The 25,839-nt window shown below is 31.9% G+C and overlaps 2 protein-coding genes across 2 annotated transcripts; both read right to left on the minus strand.

Moving 5' to 3' along the window:
* Positions 1 to 10,744: 10,744 nt before the first annotated feature.
* Positions 10,745 to 12,712, minus strand: LOC117931600 (cytochrome P450 76T24-like). The gene is made up of 2 exons (XM_034852587.1): positions 11,793 to 12,712; positions 10,745 to 11,487 (listed from the first exon to the last, which is right to left on the minus strand). Exons 1-2 carry the CDS (start codon positions 12,681 to 12,683, stop codon positions 10,882 to 10,884), a joined length of 1,497 nt encoding a protein of 498 aa, XP_034708478.1. The 5' UTR covers positions 12,684 to 12,712; the 3' UTR covers positions 10,745 to 10,881.
* A 7,698-nt stretch (positions 12,713 to 20,410) lies between these two features.
* LOC117931886 (cytochrome P450 76T24-like) lies at positions 20,411 to 21,007 on the minus strand. The gene has a single exon (XM_034852960.1). The coding sequence runs from the start codon at positions 21,005 to 21,007 to the stop codon at positions 20,411 to 20,413; it is 597 nt and encodes a 198-aa protein (XP_034708851.1).
* Positions 21,008 to 25,839: the final 4,832 nt, after the last annotated feature.

Consider the following 25,839-nt stretch of genomic DNA (forward strand, 5'->3'; position numbering starts at 1 on the left):
AAATTTAATTTTTATTTAATTATATTTTTTAAAGATATCAAAATTACCCATACTTTTAATAAAAATATTATTAAAATAAAATAGTAAAAGTATAAAATGAATGGTCCAACTCTAAAAAAACCTATTCTAAAATAGACCATATACCTCATGTTTGATGACTCCACTTAGATTACTAGATTATGGATGTGATGGGAGTGGAGGAGGATGAAAGGGAGGCCAAAAGTGAACCCATCTAGAAAAACTTTGATTATGGGTTGGAGAAATTGAATGTGGGTAGGGACCATATTGTTTATGTGATCATTTGTCAATTGGGTTGTACTTCATTTTTGTGAGTGCACACTAGACAGTATTACAAATGGTGTGACCCTTGGACACATCTAGATGTTTAAGTAGGGTATGATGCCAGGGAATATAAAAAAAAAATTGCCAAGAAAGCATTTTTATTATTATACTAGAATTTAGAATCACAATCTACATGCTATCTACATTCTACAGTGCAAGCATAATAGCAAGGAAGGTTATCAAATATGATTTTTAGGATCTAATTTTTAAAATAACACCAAATAGAAGATCAAAGTTTTTAATTTTATGTTCTATATATAAAACAATATAATAACCTTAGGATATGGTTTTTATTTATGAGATATTGAAAATTATTTTTTTTACAAGGTTCTTTAGAAAATCTCATTTTTTTTATTTAAAATAACATATTGAACATATATTTATTTAAAAAAAATATATTTAACAGATAATTTTGAGTTGTAAAAAAATTAACATAATTAACATATATTTATTTTAAAATTTAATTTTTAATATAAAAATATTAATTTCATTTTATCAAAAAAATATTAAAAGTTAATCTCATCCTAATTATGAAATTAGAAAATTAAACTAAACGTGTTTGTAACCCAAACACATGTAAAACATTTTATTAGACTACAAAAATAATATTAATTCATAATATCATCCTACTCTTTACTTATACACTTATTTGCTTATACATTGCTTTCATTTGAGTTGAACTTGGTATTTAGAAATGAAGCTTTGTTACATTCCAATATTTATTAGGTTTATTATTGAATTTTATGAATCATTGACCATAAAGTATTATTTTTTACTTGAATAAATATTTTTTTTTATGTAATAACTTTTTGTTATTATTTATGTGAAGGCAATTATGACTGATTCCACAGTAGAAGTGCTATGTTATTGGAATGGAACAATTTTGAGGACAGAAACGGATTTGAGATATATTGGAAATAATGTAGAGATTGAGCCTATAGATGTGCCCATTCATACGACCTTTGTGGAGTTGTTGAAGATGATATATGATATCATTGGTGTTGACAGAGACTATCAATTAGTCTTGAAATGTCGTCATCCAATTGAAATGAACAAATTTCAACCATTAGTGGTGAGAAATGATCGAACAGTTGCACGTATGCTATTGGTGCCATCGAAGTATGGAATGTCTTCAGTTCAATTATTCATAGAGCAAACTCCCAACCACTATCATTTGAGTAATGAAATAGGTCATTTGACACGATTATCAACAGGTGATACTGATGTTGATGACGAAAATGAGAGGGATAAGGAAGATGATAGAGATGATGCAATTGACACAGATGAGATTCATTTACCTAATGATGATGAAAATTGTTGTTAAACAGAAAATATTGATTTGGTGATGGTCCAATAAGTTGTGGAATGTGAAAGCACAATATTTGTGAACCTTGAAGTTGGTGATAGGTCTAATATTCTTGAGGTTGAAAACACATCACTAGTTGCCTCCCCACATGGTACCCAATTTAATATCTCTAATGACAACCTAGAGGAAACATTTGTACCCGTTTCATACCATATTCCACCTACACCACAATTTTTAAATATGTACGAGGCAATTAATTGTGTTGTAAGTGATTGGATTCCATGGAAAAAGCCAATTTAGGAAATGTTGATGGGGAATTATCAATTGGCCAAATATTTTCCTCAAAATCAGATTTGCTTCATGCTGTGAAGATGTTTTCCATAAAGGCACACCAAGAGTTTACTGTTTATAGATCAAATGCAAGTGTGTTAGTTCTTCAATGTAAAAAAGCACCAGAGTGCCAATGGCGACTAAGGGCAATGACAGTGAAAGATACGGGTATGTTTAGAATCACAAAGTACAAAGGTCCTTTTACATGTGTCAATCCATGTATTAATCAAGACCATTCATAGTTGGATTCTAGCTTTGTATCTAAGTATATTGAAACATTGGTGAAGGCAGAAATGACCATTACAGTTGCTATAATTCAAGCTGTTGTTGCGGAACAATTTGGTTACCAAATTTCTTATCAAAAAACAATGAAGACAAAAAGGAAAGCAATGACTTGATTATTTGGTGATTGGTACAAGTCTTATGCAGAGTTGCCTCGTTTCTTCCTTGCCTTGGAGCAGTCAAATCCTGGATGTATTATGTATTCCAAAATGGTTCCTGGAAACAATCCGAATGAAGAAATTTTTCAGTGTGTTTTTTGGGTATTCGTTCCATCTATTAAAGGGTTTGCACACTGTCGACCAGTTCTTAGTATTGATGGGACACATTTGTATGGAAAATATAAAGGGACTTTGCTGATTGCTATGGGATGTGATGGTAATAACCAATTGTTTCCACTTGCATTTGCCATTATAGAAGGAGAGAATACAGATAGTTGAAGTTGGTTTTTGGCATGTATCAGAGTTGGAGTAACATAAAGGAAAGGGTTGTGTCTGATTTCTGATCGTCATCCTGGCATTATAGCTGCTGTCAATGAAACATATTCGGGATGGACTTAGCCAGATGCTTGTCATAGATTTTGCCTGCGTCATTTAGCGAGTAACTTCAACACAAAGTTCAAATATAAGACTTTAAAGGATCTCATGTGTAGGGCTGCTATGGAGAGTAAAGTTAAAAAATTTATTTCTCACATGGATACAATTGGCCGGATAAATGCCGAGGCTAGAAATTGGTTGGAGCAAATTCCTCTTGAAAAATGGGCACTCTCATATGATGGTGGGCGGAGATATGGGATTATGAAAACTAACATGTCTGAAGTTTTTAATAGTGTCCTTAAGGGAGCTCGTAACTTACCAATAACAACTTTAGTCCAGTTAACTTTCTATCGGGTTAACAGTTACTTCACAGTCAGGCGGGATCATGGTGCTAGTCGGTTCGCTTCAGGTGAAGAATTCACTCCACATATTGACGCCAAGATAAAGGCTAAAGTTGTTAAGGCGGGTGCACATGAGGTTCTTTTGTATGATCATGTGGCAGGACATTTTCATGTTAAAACTAGACACTCTATTGGAAACAGTAATAGGAAACCTCGCACATATCATGTTACCCTTCAAACGGGGTCTTGTACATGTAACAAAACACTTTTGTTAGGATTCCCATGTTCGCACATTCTTGCTGCTTGTCATTGTCGAGCAATTGATTTTCAACAATTTGTACAAGGTTATTACACCACACGTGCTTACCTATCAACATGGGTTCCCTTGTTTTATCCCATATTTGATGAGTTGGAGTGGCCTCAATATAATGGACCAATAATTGTGCCTTCAGACTCAATGAAACGGCTAACTTCTGGTAGACCAAAATCAAGTCGTTTGTATAATGAGATGGATGCAAGGGAAACTAGAAATGTACAAACATGTGGAGTTTGCAAGCAATCGGGTCACAATCAACGTTCTTGTCCTAATAGAGAAACCAATGATAAGAGTTGATGTACTTCATGAACATCTTATTGTACTGTTTTTTTTTTTTAATTTACTAGTATTGACCTTAATTGTTTTAAGATATATGTAGAAACTATCTTATTGAACATCTTATTGACGTTTGTTTGTTTGAAATTATTATTTTTTGTTAATTCATTCTTATTTTGCTTATATCAGGTTACATGAAAAAAATATTAATCTCTATTATTTAGGGGAGATGCTGTTCAAATTTTAAAAATTTTAATAATGAAATTAATGTTGTTAGAAATTGATGTTTTTTTTTTTTGTCAATTCATTCATATTTTGCTTATATCATGTTACATGAAAAAAAATATTAATCTATATTATTTAGGGGAGATGTTGTTCAAATTTTTAAAATTTTAATAATGAAATTAATGTTGTTAGAAATTGAAGTTTTTTGTCAATTCATTCATATTTTGCTTATATCAGGTTATATGAAAAAAATATTAATCTCTATTATTTAGGGGAGATGCTGTTCAAATTTTTAAAATTTTAATAATGAAATTAATGTTGTTAGAAATTGATGTTTTTTGTCAATTCATTCACATTTTGCTTATATCAGGTTACATGAAAAAAATATTAATCTCTATTATTTAGGGGAAATGTTGTTCAAATTTTTAAAATTTTAATAATGAAATTAATGTTGTTAGAAATTGATGTTTTTTGTCAATTCATTCATATTTTCCTTATATTAGGTTACATGAAAAAAAATATTAATCTCTATTATTTAGGGGAGATGTTGTTCAAATTTTTAAAATTTTAATAATGAAATTAATATTGTTAGAAATTGTTGTTTTTTGTCAATTCATTAATATTTTCCTTATATCAGGTTACATTTTAAAAAAAATTGAATCTCTATTGTTTAGGAGAAATGCTGTTCAAATTTTTAAAATTTTAATAATGAAATTCATGTTGTTAGATATTATTGTTTCTTGTCAATTCATTCATATTTTGTTTATATCATGTATTGATGTACATGCAGACATGGATACTCCGTTGTTTCATGCTCGTCCTGACCCTGAGGATACATCTGTGCTTACTCTTCAGCATCGACATCGATCATCCACCATTCGTGTTGATCCAGATATGGGTAGTGTTTTGACTTGCTGACACATGATGCTTCGTGTTTGGCCATACATTATACAGTCAGGATTTTATGTTTTTCATCGAGTGGGCCATGTTAAGGTTGGTTAGCCTTTGATTACTGCACTGGTAGAGAGATGACGCCTAGAGACGCACACATTCCACATGCCAGTTGGTGAGATGACCATCACATTGCAGGACGTAGCCATCTTATTTGGATTACGTGTACATGGCCATTCTGTCACTGATTCTACAGATATTGATTGGCATGCACTTTGTGAGGAGTTATTGGGTGTTCGACCGACAGAGACTAATATTCGTGGAGCATCCCTTACAGTTAAATTTATTACTACCCATTTCTCCCACTTACCACCAAGGGTTGTAGATGAGGTTACATTACAGCGTCATGCTAGAGCTTATCTTCTATTGTTAATTAATGGTTCATTATTTCCAGATAAGAAGGGGGTTTATACCTAATTAGCAATTCTACCCATGTTAAAAGATTTGGTGAGACTGCACAGTATAGTTGGGGGAGTGCAACACTAGCACATCTTTATCGGGAGTTATGTCGAGCTAGCTTAGATAGTGCAGAATCTATTGCAGGACCATTACATTTGTTGCAGGTATAACTATAAGTCTTATTAATTATGTAATTTTGTCATAATTATGTGCATTTAAACATAATTTTATTTCATTTTTAGCTATGGTCATGGGAGCGATTACAAGTGGGTTGTCCTAGTAGATCACTTCCCTATGTACCAGTGCCTGTAGATGAGAGATTCCCACCAAATGCACTAGGGTGGAGAGTTCCCTTATCTCATACAGACACTCCTCATCATGCGTTGGTCACATATAGAGATGAGTTTGATAGACAACGGTCTGATCAGGTTTGGGCTAAATATTAGTATTCTTTAACAAGATTATTAATATTAATAATATAATTTATACTTTATTAAATACATACTCATTTATGAATTTATCAGGTATTATGGCAGCCTTACACAGATGATATACTAGCGTTGCTTCCAGACATTTGTTTAGCTGATCAGGATATTTGGCGGACGATGTCACCACTTTTTTTTTCTATATATTGTTGAGTGGCATCATCCTAAGCGTGTGTCTCATACAGGGTATTCCTTCGACACCCCTTATAGATTCTGACCTTCACTCCATAGATCGATGTGGTCGACCTCAGTTTGATTGGAGGTTGTATTATGAGCACCACGTGGCATTATGGGAGGCTAGGGGGGACCACATTGTCACTACGGAGCCTATAGGGCCTCATATGGACTACCATGCTTCGTACATGACATGGTATCGTCGTATTACACATCGTTTTATTACACCTATGAATGATTTTGGACCTATGCGGTACCAGGCTACTGCTTTATCTGCCCACTTATTGGTTTGTATCACTTTAATATTATGTACATATTCTGTATAATATTTATTCCAACAAATAATTATATATCATTTTATGTGACAGATTGAGACTATGACATCTATCATATCTCTAGGAGGTCATGCATTGGAGGACTCTGATACTGATGCTTGCCGCACTGGTATTGTTGATATTATTCGTATGACCACTAATGTTATGTGCATTATTCGGGAGGATTATCGTCTCCCACATGTAGAGCATGGAGGAGATAGGTCACCAACTCAGTCGACAGTTGCTCGACCACCACTTGTTCGAGGTCGGTCGACATCTCGAGGGAAAGGTAGATATAGTAGTTGTCAGCCCATCACATCGTCAGTATCAGCATCATTACAACCCCCCATCTTTTTATCCTCACGATTAGTACAGTCACTCATCTCTTCAGACGTACCATCAGTGCAACACCCTACTTCTTCATACCCACTATCAGCCCAACCCTTTACTTCTTCAGACCCACCATCAGTATAACTCCCTACCTTTTTAGACCTACCTCCATTACAACCTCCTACCTCTTCAGACCCACCATTAGTGCAGATTGACACATCTACTCAACTAGATTTACCGCCAGCCATTCCGAGGGGTAGGCGGGGCCTACGTCAACCTAGATTGCTACCTCCACCACCACCTCTATTTCTAGCTCTAGCCCCATCACATACAGATGTTCTTCATGTGTCACATGCAGTACCTGCTACAGTTAGAGAGGAGCGTCCAAAAAGGAAGAGAGTACCAGTTACACATAGGTTTTCTCCTTGTGAAGGCATGTGAGATTATATATGTTTTATATTTTCTACTATATTAATGTTTAGTAGATATTTTTTGTGACTTTAATTAAACTATTAAAAATTACATTTTGTAGTAGACTTTTTGTAATTAATTTCATTAACTAATTTTGTAAAAAAATCTATATATGACAACTACGGCTTAAGAGTATGTTATTATTTTGTTAAAGATAAATTTGTCATAATACATTAAATTAATATCTTAAAAAACAAAAAATTAAATATTTTAAATTAATAAATTATACAATTTTATATATTATTTATATGTTATATAAATTTATTATTTTAAGATTATTAATTTACTAATAAATAAAATATTCATTTATAATATCTTTTATTTATTAATTTATGTTTGTTGAAGTAATACTAGATTTTTAAGTTTAAATATAAATAATTTATTATTTAAGTATTTTTTTTAAATTTCAATCATAAGTTGTAATTTAATAGTTTTTAATTAAATTTGAAAGTAAAAAAAAAAAATTATAATTGAAATTTCAGTTATCAACTGCTATACTATTATTTCGATAAAGATAAATTTATCATAATACAAATAAATTAATATCTTAAAAATTAACAAATTAAATATCTTAAATTAATAAATTATACAATTTTATATATTATTTATATATTATATAAGTTTATTATTTTAATATTATTAATTTATTAATAAATAAAATATTCATTTATAATATTTTCTATTTATCAATTTATGTTTGTTGAAGTAATACTAGAATTTTAAATTTAAATATAAATAATTTATTATTTAAGTATATTTTTAAATTTCATTCATAAATTATAATTTAATAGTTTTTAATTAAATTTTAAATTTAAATAAAAATTAACTAAAGTCGCAGTTGCCAATCGCGACTTTAGTTAAAAAATGAAGTCGCGTTTGGCAACTGATGCTTTAGTACAAAAATGAAGCCGCGTTTGGTAACTGCGGTTTTAATACAAAAATGAAGCTGCGTTTGCCAACTGTGGCTTTAGTACAAAAATGAAGTCGCGTTTGCCAACTGCGGCTTTAGTTAAAAAATGAAGCTGCAGTTGCCAACTGCGGCTTTCACTAAAATGATGAAAAAAAATATTTTTTAATAACGTGGCGCCTACATGGCATCAAAGAGGCCAATTTGAACATAAGTTTAAAAAAGTGGTTAGATGTTACAAATTTTTTCAAAAATGGGCCATTTTGACCCAAAACTTCGGAATTCGTGTAACAAGTTTCTCTGGCTACCTTCGTGCCTTGAAGATGTAGTTATTTTTTTGGGAGAATTACTAGGTGGGCTGGAAAAAATAATGACTATGAAGGCTCACTTTTTTAGACTATAATTTTACCCTTGAATATGTTTTCTATATTATTTATAAATAAATTGAGATTGTCAATGATGTGAGACTCATACATGATGATAAGTATAAGTTGATAAATGATGTGAGACCCATACATGATGATAAGTACATGCTGATAGACCATCGACGGTACATTTCTCAACTTGAAAAAATTGTTGTCACTTTTGAACAATTGACTGTTTAAAAATTTGCTATTTTTTTTTCAAAAAAATTGAGATTTTTTAAAGAACCTTGTAAAAAAAATAATTTTTAATATCTCATAAATAAAAACCATATCTTAAAGTTATTATATCGTTTTATATATAAAACATACAATTAAAAACTTTGTTATCATAATATAATGAATAATTATTTTTTACAAGCACTCATAAATTGAATAATATATAAATATTCAATTGACTAACATACACCTATTAAATGGAATAACTCACAATTATTCATTGGGTAATATAGCACGTGAAAAAATTAAATAAAAATAAATTAAATTATGTTGTAATATATTGTAATGATAATATATTTATATTATAAGTATAATGCATTTATGTCGTACCTATATTTCATTACAAAAGTAATAATTCTAAAAATGTTTATTCATACCTTATTGGTATTAACACATCGTATTAATATATTAACAACATTTATTTAGTGTTTTAAAATTATTTAATAATTTTTGTATATACATATATATATATATATATATATATATATATATATATATATATATATATAAAACTATGTGAATTCAAATTAGTATTTTATTTTATTTCAGAAATTATTTATGATATAGGTATGTTGTGAAATATGGTACGATCATACAAAATTACCATTTTTATAAAAAATTTCATAAATTTCTTAATTATATTTTATTGTAATGTATTGTAATGTAAGTGTATTTATATTGTAATTATAATATATTTTTGTTGTGCCTGTATTTTATAATAAAAGTGATAATCTTGAGGATCACCTTTTATACCTTATTAATATTCAATATATCAAATATATTAACATCATCCACTTGATGCATTGAGAAAAAAAATTTATGTGAAAATTAAAAAAAAAAAAAAACACTATGTAAAGGAAAGAAAATCATATAATTTTTTTAAAATTATTTTATTATAAAAATAAAAAATGATTAAACATTTTCTATCATTTTCTTATTCTTTTTAGAGAATCTGAATGAAAAATTAAACATTTTATCTTCCTTAAATTTAATATAAAAACATAATTTATCAATTTAAAATTATAATATATATATATATATATATATATATATATATATATGAAAAAAATCATAATTTTTATTATATAATTATAAAACTTATTTTTTTTCTTCATAAAATTAAAAATTAGAATAAAAATAAAAAGGTAAAAAAACAATAAATGATATTTTGAAAATATTTTTTAAAAGTATTTTTGTTTTAAATAGTAAATTTAAATAACAAATTATATATAATTGTAAGGGTTAAACCCAAAATTTTGATTTAAAATTTAAATATCAATAATTACAATAAATATTGGACTCATGTACCATAAATGTATTGACAAAATTAGGTGAAGTGCTTTAAATACTTTGAATTTTAAAAGTTTTAGTTAAAGGATAGTTTTAATATATTAAACCTATTAAAGTTCTCCTAAAAAGTTATTAAAAGATATCACCCTTTTTAGTAATTGTTCAGTCGAGCTGCTCAACCTGGGTGATTATCCCTTAGCTAACCGGATCGCGTAACCTTGCTACAGGTATTCTAGGCGGTATTTGCGCCCACAGGATCAGCTTGAATGGAGGCACTGTTCCCCTTCCTTGACAATGACAATTCATGTCTTTTCAACCATCTGTCTCCAGCATATGCAACCAAATTACCACACTGTTCATGGCAGCCGGACATGGGATTTGATGGATTGTTCATCCGCGGCCTTAAACATTTGAGATGTCAGTCAGAAATGAACGGAATCCGTGTAACACGTTTCTCTGGCTACCTTCGTGCCTTCAAGATGGCGGGTGAAAGTGAATACATGGTAGTTGGCCAGAATCCAATTCAGTCCAAGCAAGGGCCGGGCCCTCCTGTTGGATTGACGCGCATATGGCAGCAAAGGTTCAGTACTTCAATATCGATCTCAAAGGTGATAGTCCTCGTCGAAGTCCAAAATCAGTGCAGGGGGGCTGCACATCATGAATTTCATAATGGTCTTTACCCAATATCTCTAATGGTACTAATTGTCCTAATTTCTCCAATACACAACTGGCTAACAATAAGACTAATAGTGGAGATCTACGTACTAGCACTGGCACAAACCACCTTATTCTCAAAAACAAATAAAAAAATAAAATAAAAAATTCAGAAACTGCTCCCAAATTAGTTAATGCAACTTTATAATGATCTGATATTTCAACTAAACAACATCAATTCTCAGAACAAAAGCTCATCCAAGCTAGCAACTATATGGGTATGATATTCTATAGGTGGAATATAACATATAAAATTAAATTCTGATAGGAATAGCCCGGAGAGGCTTGGCCTTCTGTAATGTAATTCCAAACTTCTCGCTCATGTCCATATCTTCTGGTTTCAGACCATCTTCAAGCTTCCAATCAAAGGAGTGAAGAAGCGAGGCCAACATCAGGTGAACCATTCTATGTGCTAATGGCATTCCTGGACACATTCTTCTTCCAGAACCAAATGGAATCACCTCAAAATCTCGGCCTTTGACATCAATCTCACTCCCTAGAAACCTTTCGGGCACAAATGCATTTGGGTTCGTCCACGTGTTTGGATCTCGACCAATGGCCCATGCATTAACTAGTACTTGTGAATTCTTTGGAACTGTGAAGCCACATATTTCTACATCAGCTTGGGCTTTATGGGGAAGTAGTAATGGGGCTGGCGGGTGCAACCGAAGGGTTTCTTTAACTATGGACTGTAAGTAAGGGAGCTTTGAGATATCTGATTCTTGAACTATCCCATCCTTGCCAAGGACTTCTTGGAGCTCCCTTCGAGCTTTTGCCATTGTTTTTGGGTTGCTTATCAACTCTGCCATTGCCCACTCCACTGTGCTGGACGTTGTGTCGGTCCCCGCCAAAAACGTGTCCTGATCACATAAAGTGATGGAAGAGGGTTTACTACGCAAAATTTAATGTTCCCACGTGAAATTAGTTCAAGAAATTAAATTTTATACCAAGAATATGAAAGAGGCCATTTCTTGAATTCCAAAAATTGGTCCCATAGCTTTTTGAAAACACTAGCTTGAAATTCAAAGATGTAAGGAGGAAATGGATGTAGATCTTAAATTCATTCTAAGTAAAATACAACTAAATGACTCTATTCCCATGGTCATCTAAAGCGACCTTTGTAAACTGAATAGAGAAGTGAGATTGTGATATGGTGCCTACGTACCAGAAGCAGATGTATTGTATCACTGAAGCTCCACTCATGGTTATCTTCCTTGGTGAGATTGAGTAGGGCATCTAACACATCATTGCTGGCCGCCGATGAAGCTTCCGATTTCAACCGTTGATCGATGATACCATAAAAAATATCACTTAGCTTACTAAAATAAATTTTCATGGCTCGGCGTATTCCTTGTGGGTCTAGTAATCTAAAGACCGGGAAATAATCTGCAACGTTCAGCCTTCCAATTTCTTCCATCACACCCCATACGATATCCTTGATCTCTTGTGAAAATTTAGAATCATGATGAACCAAATCAGTAGAGAAAACAGTGTTGGATAGCAAATTAAGGCTTGTGGTGAAGGCTGCTCGACCAATATTGACCGCTTCACCTCTACTGCAACTCTGATGCGCATGGTCAAGTAGTTCCTGCACCTTGGTTCGACGTAAGGCTTGGGTGGCATCGAGCCGCTGCAGGGAAAAAAAGTGCATGATCATGGTTTTTCTAATGTTTCGCCAACGAGCTGAAGCTGGCAACCACATCATCGAGTTCTGGTGATGGTCAAGTGCGCAGACAGCATCAGGGACTACCCGGTTAGAGAGGGGTTGATCGTTCTTCTGTAGGACTTGTTGGGCAGTTTTTGAAGAGGAAATGATAATGGTGGGAATGCTCCCAAGCTTGAGGAACATTATAGGACCATAAATTTTGGAGAGATCAGCAAGTGACTTATGGGGTTGGTCGCGCAGTTTGAAGAGGTTTCCGACGATCGGAAGAGGTCTAGGCCCTGGTGGAAGTCTGGCTTTTCCTGAATATTTCTGGGGGAATGGACTGAAATTGAGGACATGAGCAAATGCCCACAGAAGGGGAAGCAAAAGCAAAAATGTAATGTAATCCATTGCCTATTTCTTTCGTCTTTCTTTGCCCTTGCTTGGGGCATAATTGCTAGCTTTATACTGAGTAGGGTAATCACGATCCTATTTTTTTCCGATCTTTATCCATTTACTTACTGTACAATTGAATTAAGGAGAAACTAGAGGTAGTTGAATGGTCAGTAACGTGGCAGATTGAAAGTTTGAAAATTAATAAAAACGTGGGACACGTCACACGGCTGCTGATTTGGGCATCTGCAGGGCATGTATATCCAAAGACGTCAGTCACCCTGCACCCTCTGGGGTTACAAGATGGTGCTACATCACTCTCATTATATTTATGGTGGTTGAATTTCATAAAAGTAATAATTATGTATTTTAAATGTAAACGTTTATTGACATCAAATTAACATTGAATTATGCCAAATGAGAAAGAGACATGTACAGTGTTGAAAAGTCGGTCAAATTCCTAGTTTATATACCATCTTTTTTTTTTTTATAAAAAATATTTTCTATGTTAATTTCTCATTATTATAATATGTATATTTTTTAATTTATAAAATAAGAAAAGATGTTAGAATTCTCTTTACACATATTTTATATTATGAAAGAAAAAATTATAAGGTAAAGGTGTGAAAAAAAGTGAGAGATACTTCGTGGCGTGGAAACTTCCAATTTAAAGATGCAAATATGGTGAGTAGGAAATTATGGAGCATTTTAAAGTCCAGTAGTTGTATCTTATTTCTCTACCATTTGTAATATCATCATAAATGTCTTAAATTCTTCATATGCACACGTAAGGATGATAATGATGCGGGTTTGAAACGAGCCACCCCATTTCAAAACTTTCCAACCTCCAAACCTATCTCATTTATTGATATATATTTCCATCACCGTCCAAAAAATCAAATTTAAATAAGGTTGGATAGCTATAGAAAATTCCTATATTGCCCTATTTAATCTTTTTATTTTTATTTTTTAAAATTTTTAGTTTTTTTTCATTGTTTATTTATAAAATTTTAAATTATATTTAAAATAAATAAAATTTATAAATTAATAAATATTAGAAACATTTATAATTTATTTTTATAAAAAGTAATATTTTATATATGTCAAAAATTTGAAAATAAATTCTTATTTAAGATATATATAACCGAGGTGAGACTCGATGAGATAAAATCAAACTCAAACATACACACACGCATGCATGCATAATGGTACGATCAAATGATCATTTTTTATTCATGTATAATAAGTATGATTAGCCAAATTAACTATGTTAAAATATCGTATTCGTGTGTGGAGTTTTTTTTTTGTCTTTGTATTCTTATAGTAATGTATTAGTATTAAAGCTTCTATCCGTCCTATGAGCACAACACAATACATAATTTCTTTTGTGTGAAAATATTGGCCCAATAACTTAGAAGTAAGGAACAAAAAATAACATCAAATTTTACTTCTAAATTAAGATTTAAGAAAACAAGAGGTACTTCAAAATTAATTATAAAACTAAAGGAGATATAAGAAACGAGCATGTGGATTTTATTTCTAAATTGTTTAATAAGATTGAAGAAAACAAAAAATACGACTATGTTTGGACTTTTTGTTCTTCATTTGGTAATCAACTATTGCCAAAACATGTTTTTAAGAATTATTTTGAAAATAAGGTATTTTCTAAAAACATATTTTAATTATTTTTTTAAAAAAATTATATAAATATGGAAATTGATTGAAAATAAAATATTATATATAAAAATTATTTTTAAAATTTTTGAAAATATAAAAAATAGCTAGATCAAGAATATTCTAAATTCTTCAACATATATATTTTTAAGAACATCAAAGAACTTTTTTAAAAATGGTTTTTTTTTTTTTTTTTTTATTTATAAAAAAGATACTTTAAAATTAATTATAAAACTAAGGAGGTCCAAGAAAAGAGCATATCCGATTTTATTTTTAATTATTTTTATAAGGTTTGAAAAAAACAAAAGCTATGAATATATTTGGAACTGTTCTAGAGAACAACGTCTCATTTTTTAGAATAGAAAAAAAATAAAAACATGGTTGGTGCCCAATTGTTTCTAAAATAGGATTTTTAGAATGAAATTAAAAATAAGGTATTTTCTAAGAACACATTTTTTTTTTTTCATTATTTTTTGGGAGTTATCTTAAAACAGCAATTGCACAATATGGTGAATGATTGAAAATAAAATATTACATACAAAACTATTTTTTAAATACATTTAAAAATAAAAGATAAGTCGAGGATATTCTAAATCTCTAACTTACTTTTGTTTTATATAACATTAATTAAAGTTTTGTTTTTGAAATAAAAATTAATTTTTAAATATTTTTTTTGAAAAATAAAAAAAAACAAATCTAAAACATTCTAAATCTCAAACATACTTTTTATTTATGAGAACATCAACAAATTGTTTTTGATGCATTTCACGTATAAGTTGTAACCCTTGTTTCTTCCGCAGCCCATGCATTTCATGCCTCTCATGCTTATCATAGTCATGTCCGTATTATGGTTTTCTACCTTACGACTTCGGGTTTCAATATCTTTCATCCGTCATTTTTTTTACCTTAATTTTATGAAGAAAAATTAGGAGTACTTGCTATTGGTTCCCACATGTTTTTCATGGGGTACAAAATTTCAATAAAATACAACAATAGCCCAAGGCCCAATAATAAAATTTTAATATTAAGTAAAATATCCCAAAAATCTTTTTTTGTTTGAAATGTTGAGGATATTTGTACAAAAATGTATAGAAACAGTTAATATTAAGATTAGAGAAATAAATCATACAATGAAACATTCTATTATTTTTCAAAATGATGTCCAAAAAGATTACATTAAAATTCCAACACAACCATAATCTTCTTAAAAATTCTAATGCATTAATAAAGTCATAACAATCAAAATGAAGCTTAGGCAAAATATTATTAGCATTAACTTTAGTTTAAGATAAAAATAAAATATTAGGACTTAACAATTTTTTTTTTTTTTTTTTATAGTTTCCTAACTTTAGATACAAAATCAGGGTGACCAACTCCTCTAACATTTCATGCCACACCCTTGATGGGATATGATTGGATGGTTCAAGAATTCCTTATCCCTCTTCTTCCTTTTTCTTGTTTTCTTACTTTTTGATTTTTTTATATCATTTTAGAAGAGTTTTAAGTTGTCAACTCCTTTTCTTTTCCCAAATTAGGCTAGAGAATGCACATGGGAAATTTTGAATATAATTAGGCCAGCGCATGCATATCTTTATAGGACCACCGGCTCATCGAGTCATTGGTGTGGTAGGCGGTATGCCTAACATTTGTCTTCACTCTTGGTCATGGATGATGACTTATGCTGAGACAATCAATCCTTGGACGAAAGACTCTTTTACTGATTGGAACCCTTCTAGTCAGTTTTGAATAAGAAGGTAGTTATTCATAAAGGCACGTTGCTTAAAGCACAAGCTGCACCCAGCTACCTAACCAGTCATAAGGCAAAGAATTATCCCCACATTTTCTTCCTATAGATCAAGCAGGACCTTCAAGTAGATTTGAGGTCCCATAAACAACATTGTATCTGCAGACCCGAAAATCAAAAATAAAAAAATAAACAAATGAAAAAGATAACTTTCATGGCATTTGAAATCACAAGCCCATTCATTAGGAGTTTTTTGTGGCTTCAAAATTTGCTTTTGAAGTCGCTAGTCCATTCATTCGAACGAAGTGGACCCAAAACATGTCCCAACTTCATATGGTAGAGGTTTTGACATATGAAGAGTTTAAGTTGTTTTCTAGTTTTCTAGTTTTTTGATTTTTTTATATCATTTTAGAAGAGTTTAAGTTGTCAACTCCTTTTCTTTTTCCCAAAATAGGTCTATTCCCAAAATAGCATTAACTTTTTATATCAATAGCTTCAGAGCGCTTTGGAATCATTTTTTCCTTATTGACAACCTCCTTGTTGTCTCCACCACACAGATCTATTTCCATAGGAGAGTCATAAGGTAGAGGTTTGGACATGAAATAAGGTTGGAAGTGAGCACTCCTTCCTTTAATAGTTGGACTAGGGTTGCAAAGAATTTTTTCACCTTCTTTTTCCTATGGTTGAATCTCTTGAATCAAATTGTTATCATTCACAACACCATCTCTAGGCTTGCCACCATAGGGATGATCCCCAAAACTTCAGTAATAGAAGTGTTATTAGCAATGGAGTTATACCCATTCTTAGAAGAGCCCCCTTGGGCAAAATTTAGTCCCAAATTAGACTGATTCTTACCAAGGTTAAAACCAGTCTTTGAAAATCAAAGGTCTGGTCCTCCTTAGTGGGTGGACTTCAATCCAAGTTTTCGACTCCCTCATGGAGGAATTCTTCTCAAAAGGCCTCACATTTTGACCATCTGCATCTTTAAAATCTGTATTCTCCTTTTCAATTTTGATGATAATCTTTTTCTCATTTTGGACATTCATCAAACTTGTGATTAGCAAGACCACAGCCAAAGCAACTCTTTAGGATCCTCTCATAATCAATTCTAGCTTACTTAATCTCAACTCTCCTATAGTAGTTAAATTTAGATTTAAGTGGTTAACTCAAATCCACCTCTTGACTAACCTAAGAAACAAGCTTTTGGCAATCTTTTCACTCCTTTGATTGCCTCTTAAAACTACCCTAGATTGAGAATTTTTTTTTCCACACTGCATTAGCTTGTTATAATTCAATAGCCATCACTCTCATTTCGATGGTGGTTGAATTTCATAAAAGTAATAATTATATATTCGAAATGTGAACGTTGATCGACATCAAATTAACATTTTCACCCTAGTCAGATAACAGTGTCAGTAAGAGGAGTATTTAAAAAAAAACAATGAATCATGCCAAATGGGAAAGAGACATGTACAGTATTGAAAAGTGTGTCAAATTCCTACTTCATATACAATCTTTTTCTATAAAAAAATATTTTCTATGTTAATTCATCATTATTAAAATAGTCTCCAGAAATATTTATATCATAAAAGAAAAAGGTTATAAGACAAAAATGTAAAGAAATGTGACAAATACTTAGTATATTGCCCATTTTTAAGATTTTTTTTTTCTTCCAATTTTATATTTAACCCATCTTGAGCATGGTGGGGTGTTTAGGAATTGTTCTTAAACCATTATGTAAGTGTGTGGGCACTCTCATGCGCGTACATTTTTTAGAATTATTATGAAAATAAGATATATTTTTTTTGAAAATATATTTTTACTTATTTTTTAAGGATAGTTTTAATAAAATTATACAAATATGATTGATGATTGAAAATAAAACATTATAAATTAAAATTATTTTTAAGAAATATTTGAAAAGTACATAAAAAAACATTTTAGGACATTTCAAGTTCTTAAATAGATTGTTGTTTTAAAAAATATTATATAATTATTTTTAAAAATTGTTCTTAAAAACTATATTTTGAAAATTATTTTCAAAAATATTTTCTAACATTCCTTTGTTTTGTCCATGTTTGAGTCATATGATCTTTATGAGTTTCAACTTTACAACCTTGGGTTTTCATTATATTTCATTTATCATTTTTTTTTCTTAATTTTAATTTAAAGCAACGATTTCTTTTCTTTTACTTTTTTTTTTTTTGAAGTTTTCCACCAAAATCATTGGGAAATTGTTGTTTGGATTTCACCTATTTTTTTTAATTGGATTTTTCTACGTTATTAAATATTCTTTTTGTTATTAAAAAAAATTGAAATATAAAGTGAAAGAAGAGTAAAGAAAAAAAAAAAAGGGAAAGAATAATAGCGAGAAATGTAAAAAAACTCAAGATGGGTTTCATTTGTATTCCAATAGCCCCTTTTTATATGACTTACATGAAGTAACTTAATAAGCAAATTTATTCTTCATTAAATTACTCTCAAAATTATCATCATCTATAAATACATTTATCCATTGATGCATTAATAAGAGTACTCCTCTTTGGATGTCCACCACATTTTATAAGAATATGCATTGTTAATATCTTGCTAGAAAAAAAAAAAAAAAAAACCTCCATAGAAAAAATCTTAGTGAAAGAAAAAATACAAAATATTCTTGTAATTTTTTTTAATGATAATCTAGGTCTTTAGAATTGCCTTATTAAAAACCTTGTTGAAAAAAACCAATTAATTGGACAAAAATGGGACAGAAGAAAAAAAAATAGTATGCTAAGATCTTTTATACATGTCTCTTTATAAGAATAATCCCTCGTATGCTAACATGAGTATGATCTTTTTAGAAATTCAACAAGAAAAACTTGTGAGTTGACACATTCCATATCATGTATTAACTTCTTGAATATTAAAATTGACAATGCCTTTATAATTAAAATTTTTGTGTTATTACTTGAACATATTTAACATCAATGATTTTTTACAATTGTTTAAAGATCAATGTTAGAATAGATTTGAAATTTAAACCTTATGATGATAATTAAAGATTATTTCTTCCTAATAATGAAGAAGAAAGTAGAGTGGATGTGCTTGTCGGGAAAGGCAATTTACCTCATACAATAGAGATGGGTAAAAAACGTGATCAAATTTTAAATCCTTTTTTTTTTTTTTTTTTTTTTTTATCTCATTGAAGTTTTATTATCATACTAATATGTATATGAAGATGGTTTTTCCTTGTCATAGAAGAGATAGGTGAAGATCGTGATCAAATTACAAAACTTCTTGTATCTTTAAAATCTTTTCTTTAAGATAAGAACCATTATCTTTCAATTCTATGTTTGGAAATTTCACTGAAAGTAATTAAAAGTAATAATTTTGTAATTAATTATTTTATTTTTAGAAAATAAGATAATACTAGTTTTATTAGAACCACAACTCTTTTGCAATAAGTTAGGAGACTATTTTGATATTAATGATTTTCTTTATGCAAATTTAAGCACAAACATAGTTACTAGAAGAAAAAAAAAAATTAAATGGTTCACACTAACACATCATATGATAAAGAAGTCTTGGCTTATTATAATATTTCTTTTTTTTTTTTTTATTTATGTTTTTTTAATAATTCATTATTGTTGAAAAAAATTACAATCCTAGAACTTCTAAATTTCATAATCTCATACATTCAGAAGAACTCTTTCTCCCTGTCAAAATATCTTCTTATGTATATTTCTAATTACATGGAAATATTACATATAAGAAATTAATTATATAATTGTTGAAGATACTTATTCTTAATCGAATAGAAAATTGCCTTATATAAATATATCGAGATTTTCTAATATTTATTAATATTAAAAATGTTTTTGTACGTTCTCATCTAACACACATCATTACCAAGAACACTATCAATATTTCTTTCATTGATCATCTTAAAATGTTTTTCATAGGAGCATGCTGTAAAGTTAAAAGTGCTTTTATTACAAAATCACTATCTATCGGTCTCTAAAACTGATTTTCAAGAAAAATATGACTCTTATAAAGTGTAATAGATAAAAATATTTGTGGGAATCTGTCCCAAACCGCCCGACTATTAAGTTCCAGTAACATTAACGAACCCAAAGGGCAGCTCATAGCTTTTGAAAATTATTCAGTACACAAATGAGAGGATACAACTTATTGGCATCATTATCATTTGAACATTTGAATTTCTCAGTACTCTAGTTCATTGTTTGAATCCACAGAAAAAAGAAAAAGAAAAAGAAAAAGAAAAAGGGCTTGGCAACCTCATATGCGTTCTGCTATTATACTTTTATAGTTGGATAATGATGTATAGTTAAACTTTGATGGGGATAGCCAGGAGAGGCTGGGCCTTCTGTAATGAAACTCCAAACTTCTGACTCATGTCCATCTCTTCTGGTTTCATATCTCCTTGAAGCTTCCAATCAAAGGAGTGAAGAAGAGAGGCCAGCATCAGGTGCACCATCCAATGAGCTAATGGCAGTCCAAGACAGATCCTTCTTCCAGCACCGAAGGGAATGAGCTCGAAATCTTGGCCTTTGACATCGATTTCAGACCCTAAAAACCTTTCAGGCGCAAATTCATTCGGGTCTGACCATGTGGTTGGGTCTCGGCCAATCGCCCATACGTTAATGAGTACTTGTGCAGATTTGGGGACCGTGTAGCCACATATTTCTGAGTTCATTCCAGCCTCCTCACGAATTATCAATGGGACTGGTGGGTGCAACCTGAAGGTTTCCTTCACCACTGCCTGCAAGTAAGGGAGCTTTGCGGTGTCAGATTCTTGAACTCTCGTACCCTTGCCTAGGACTTCTTCGAGCTCGCTTCTATCTTTCACCCTTGTTTTCGGTTTGTGTAGTAACTCTGTCATTGCCCATTCTATGGTACTCGAGGTGGTGTGTGTCCCAGCCATGCATAGATCCTGATACAATGCACTAGTGTTGCGTAGATCCTTCAAAAACGATTTTTTCATTTTTGTGGAGTGGGATTTGGTTTGCAAGTAGACTTATATTTATTATTGCATCCAATGTTACGTGTACGCTCTAAGGATATGTAATGAACAATCTTTTATATAACAAACAATGTTTTAATGTAGGACCACACAAATTATCAAAAGCTTAAGTTAATTGGGACAAAGGTAGTCTCATGTATAATGTGTAACTAACATTAGTAATCAATGGATATGTGACATTATACTTATGTGCGTTCTACGTCAAACATCCCTGGTCAATTGTTGATCCTCACGTTAGCCAGCGTGGGAAACTTTCGCTTTGATTTCAAATTATACAAGAGCACACACTTCTAAAAGCTTAAACTACTGGGAGATGGAGGTAGCCTCGTATACAAGGCCCACAACCAATGTAAATAGTCAATCGATATGAGACATTGAACTTAAAATAATTAATAAAATTATATCTATAATAACCAACTCTTTTGTCTTTTGAAAGTATTATCAAAAGATTATTATATATAAATTGGCAGCTTCTTTATTATATAAGATTATTTAGTCATTTTTAATTAATTTAATCAAGATTATTATAAAAAAATTATAATTTAATATTATATGATGATTTTAGGTAGTAGTGATTTGAGGTTATAGTAATTGGATGATGAGGTACGGTCGATTCCACAACAAACGACTATTGTTCATATAACAGGTTTGGCCAACAGTGCTTGGCAATGCAATTTAAAAAACTAGAGGGTTTGGTATGAATCCTATAATTGGAGTCCTCACTAATTAATCTGATCTTGTCACATGCATATAGAAAATAGTATGATTATATTGCATTTTATAGGCCTAGCATGGTCCCATAGTTGTTACGAAGTTTGACTAGGAATGGCAACGGGTCGGGTTCGGGACGGGTCGCCCCTATCCCAACCCCGCCCCGTTTAGCAAAATCAATTCCCATCCCCGTCCCATTAAAAAAAATAAACGGGGCGGGGCGGGTATGGGAAATTCCCATACCCGCCCCGCCCCGCCCCGTTTAGCTTTTTTTTTTTTTTTTTTTTTTTTTTTTTTTTTTTTTTTTTTTACTTTAAAAATTTTAAATTACATTAAAATAAATATATTTTATAAATAATAAAATTATTATATTTTTTATAACTTATTTTTTAAAAAAATTTATTATTATCTATATATTAAAAATATTAAATTAAATTAATTTTAAAATTAAATTAAATTAAATTTTAAAAATAATTTTATATGTAAACGGGGCGGGGTGGGGCGGGGCGGGGTGGGGCAATACCCGAACCCGCCCCGAACCCGCCCCGGGTTTTAAAAAAAAATCTCAAACCCATCCCAAACCCGTTTAATAAATTTTAACCCCGTCCCATTAGGGGCGGGGCGGGGCGGGTACCCGAAAAAACCCGCCCCGTTGCCATCCCTAAGTTTGACTGCTTCAATGCCATGATGTGCGGGATGAAATTAATAAATAGCACAGTAGATTAATGAATCCCATCAATTGGGTCATGAACTTTACTTGGAGATAACTTTCTAATGTTGAAATTCCATAAGATAATATAAGCTTCAAATATTTAAACTCATGTAATCTAACATATTTGATCTCCATACCCTTTGTAACAAGTTTTATGGATACTTAGATAAAACTCTTGAATAAAAATCGCATCTAATGTGATATTCCCCATCCCATCTTCGCCTCTTTTACTGAGCTAAAACGATCCAACAAGGCAGCAAGACACCCTTGGAGAATTAAACTAGAAAAAAGGAGTGATTAATATCAATGATTAAGCCAAAGTTGAGATATCGGACACTCACCAGAAGCAAATGTTTCATATCTTCGCAGGTCAACTCAGTGTTCTTCTCTTTGATGAGATTGAGTAGTGCATCTAGTACATCATTACTTGTTGATTGTGAACGTTGAGCGATGATTCCATCAATATCTCAACCAACTTACTAATATAAATTTCAGTGGTTCGCCGGATGCCATGGGGGTCACAATTGATCTAAGGGCTGGGAAATAATCTGCAATGCTGGGCTTTCCAACTTGTTCCATCACTCTTCATACAATATCCTTGATCTCTTGTGACCGTGAACAGCCATGAGGAGCCAAATCAGTAGAGAAAATAGTGATGGATAAAAAATTAAGGCTTGTTGTGAAGGCAGCGCGCTCCACCAATATCGACTGCTTCGCTCGTTGTGAAGCTTTTGTTAGGAAGTGTCACAAATTCCTAATTAGTATAGATTCCTTTTGTGTAAAGAATATTATATAGAATATTTCTAGGTTGATATATTATTGTAATATTAGACTTCCTTATAGAATAAGGAAGGTTGTTGGAAATATCTCTATAAATATTCTAGGTCATGAGGGGAAAAAGTTATAAGATGGAGATGGGCCTGTAGAGACTATACAAGGTGGATAAAGATGTGAGGAAGAACGGGAGGTATCCAATGGAGCGAGATGGCTCGTAGTAAGGTATGGATACAAGGAGTGGGGAAACATGGGATGTTTCGGGAACCCAATAATTGTATCTGGTTTTGTCCTCTGTAATATTCTCTATTGTATAGTGGAATCATTATCTCTCATCCGTGGACGTAGGCATGGTTGGCCGAACCACGTTAAAACCTCGTGTACCGTATGTGTGATTGTTTTATCTTTGTGTTCTTGAACTAACATTGTTGGCATCAAAGCTTTCGCTGGCACTACAACTGGTATCAGAGCTTGGGTTGAAGATTTCTGGAAGAGCAAAAGATCACAAAGCACACAAGATGAAAACAAAAGGAATTTTCACTGAAGGTGGAGTCGATTGCTCTCTCGTGGTGATATGATACAAAAAGGTTTGTGTCATGGAGAGATTGAAGATTAACTTCATGGAATTTGGTCCAAGGTGGAGATTGTTAGGAAGTGTCACAAATTCCTAATTAGTATAGATTCCTTTTGTGTAAAGAATATTATATAGAATATTTCTAGGTTGATATATTATTGTAATATTAGACTTCCTTATAGAATAAGAAAGGTTGTTGGAAATATCTCTATAAATATTCTAGGTCATGAGGGGAAAAAGTTATAAGATGGAGATGGGCCTGTAGAGACTATACAAGGTGGATAAAGATGTGAGGAAGAACGGGAGGTACCCAGTGGAGCGAGATGGCTCGTAGTAAGGTATGGATACAAGGAGTGGGGAAACATGGGATGTTTCGGGAACCCAATAATTGTATCTGGTTTTGTCCTCTGTAATATTCTTTATTGTATAGTGGAATCGTTATCTCTCATCCGTGGACGTAGGCATGGTTGGCCGAACCACGTTAAAACCTCGTGTACCGTATGTGTGATTGTTTTATCTTTGTGTTCTTGAACTAACATTGTTGGCATCAAAGCTTTCGCTGGCACTACAACAGCTTTGATACGCATGATCAAGTAGTTCCTCCACCTTTTTCTGGCGGAGGGCTAGGCTGATATTGAGCTGCTACACCGTAAACATTTGATTGTTGCCGATCTTTCTCAAGTTCCGCTAATGAGGATCACAGGGCAGCCACACCACTGAGTGCTGGTGATGGTTAAGTGCTCGGACAACATCCCGGGTTGTCCGGTTGGAGAAGGCTTCACCGTTTTTTTGTAGGACTAGTTGGGCAGTTTTTGAAGAGGAAATGACTACGGTAGGAATGCTCCCAAGCTTGAGAAACATTATAGGGCCATAAATTTTGGAGAGATCAGCAAGAAGTGACTTGAGGGGGCTGGTTACCCAATTTTAAGAGGTTTCCGACGATCGTAAAAGGTTTAGGCCCCGATGGGAGGCTTGGCTTTCCTGAATTTTTCTGGCGGAATGGACTGAGGACATGAATACACGCCCACATAATGGGCAGGAAAAGCAAAAATGTCAGGTAAAACATTGCGTCTGTTGTTTCTCTTGGCCCTCTTGCTTCTGGCGTAATCATGGTTCAAAGTCGCGGTATCGATCATTGATTTCGAGGGTCACGAGGCATATCGGTCTCAGTGTTTTGGTTCAGTATCGGGTGATACGTAAAATAAGATAATTAAAAATTTCAAAAAATTATAAAAAAATAAAAAATAAAATACATATAATTAAATAAGGTGAAAATTTTAATAAAACATTTTTTTTTTCACATTTAGCTCAAAGTTATTTGTGATAATATTAAAAATTGAGGATTTAATTTTCACTTTACTATATAAACACTTTAATTTATCATTAAACCTCATCTATACCTTTCATATCATTTTACTTTAGCAAGTCGGGTACTCAATTCTCCTAATATGTTACTATTAAAGTGTTTATATGAAAGGTATTTTCCATGTAAATCGGCAACTCAATTCTTCATGTAAATCCATATAAAAAAGGCAGTTTTTTACTTTACTAATTTGAGCTCCCAATCTCCCACCCTTGGACGCCAGCATTGGTGTCAAGACCCACAGTAGACTACACCACCTACAATCGCAAATTTGCAACCGTGCAAGACCTAACATAGGAGGGGGAGCAATCTGACTATGAGGGGGTTGTCTTGTTGACGTCGTCGGTGAAAGATTCAGTCCACTTGATGAGTCACCATCGCCGACACCAAAGCTCTACCCTTCGGTAATGCTCGATTTTGAGGAAAATTAGGTAAGTAAATCCTAAATCATGCTATCATCCTTCGATGGTTTCTCCACTTATTTTCGAACAGGTCACGGGTTGGGTTTTTTCTTCTTCGTCTTCTTTCATCTTCTCATTGATGGTTTAAAATTTTAAATTAGGTGTTTGCTTTTAAAAGGACAATCTCTAATTTTTTTG

The sequence above is a fragment of the Vitis riparia genome, chromosome 15 (genome assembly GCF_004353265.1).
Source record: "Vitis riparia cultivar Riparia Gloire de Montpellier isolate 1030 chromosome 15, EGFV_Vit.rip_1.0, whole genome shotgun sequence".
NCBI lineage: Eukaryota > Viridiplantae > Streptophyta > Magnoliopsida > Vitales > Vitaceae > Vitis > Vitis riparia.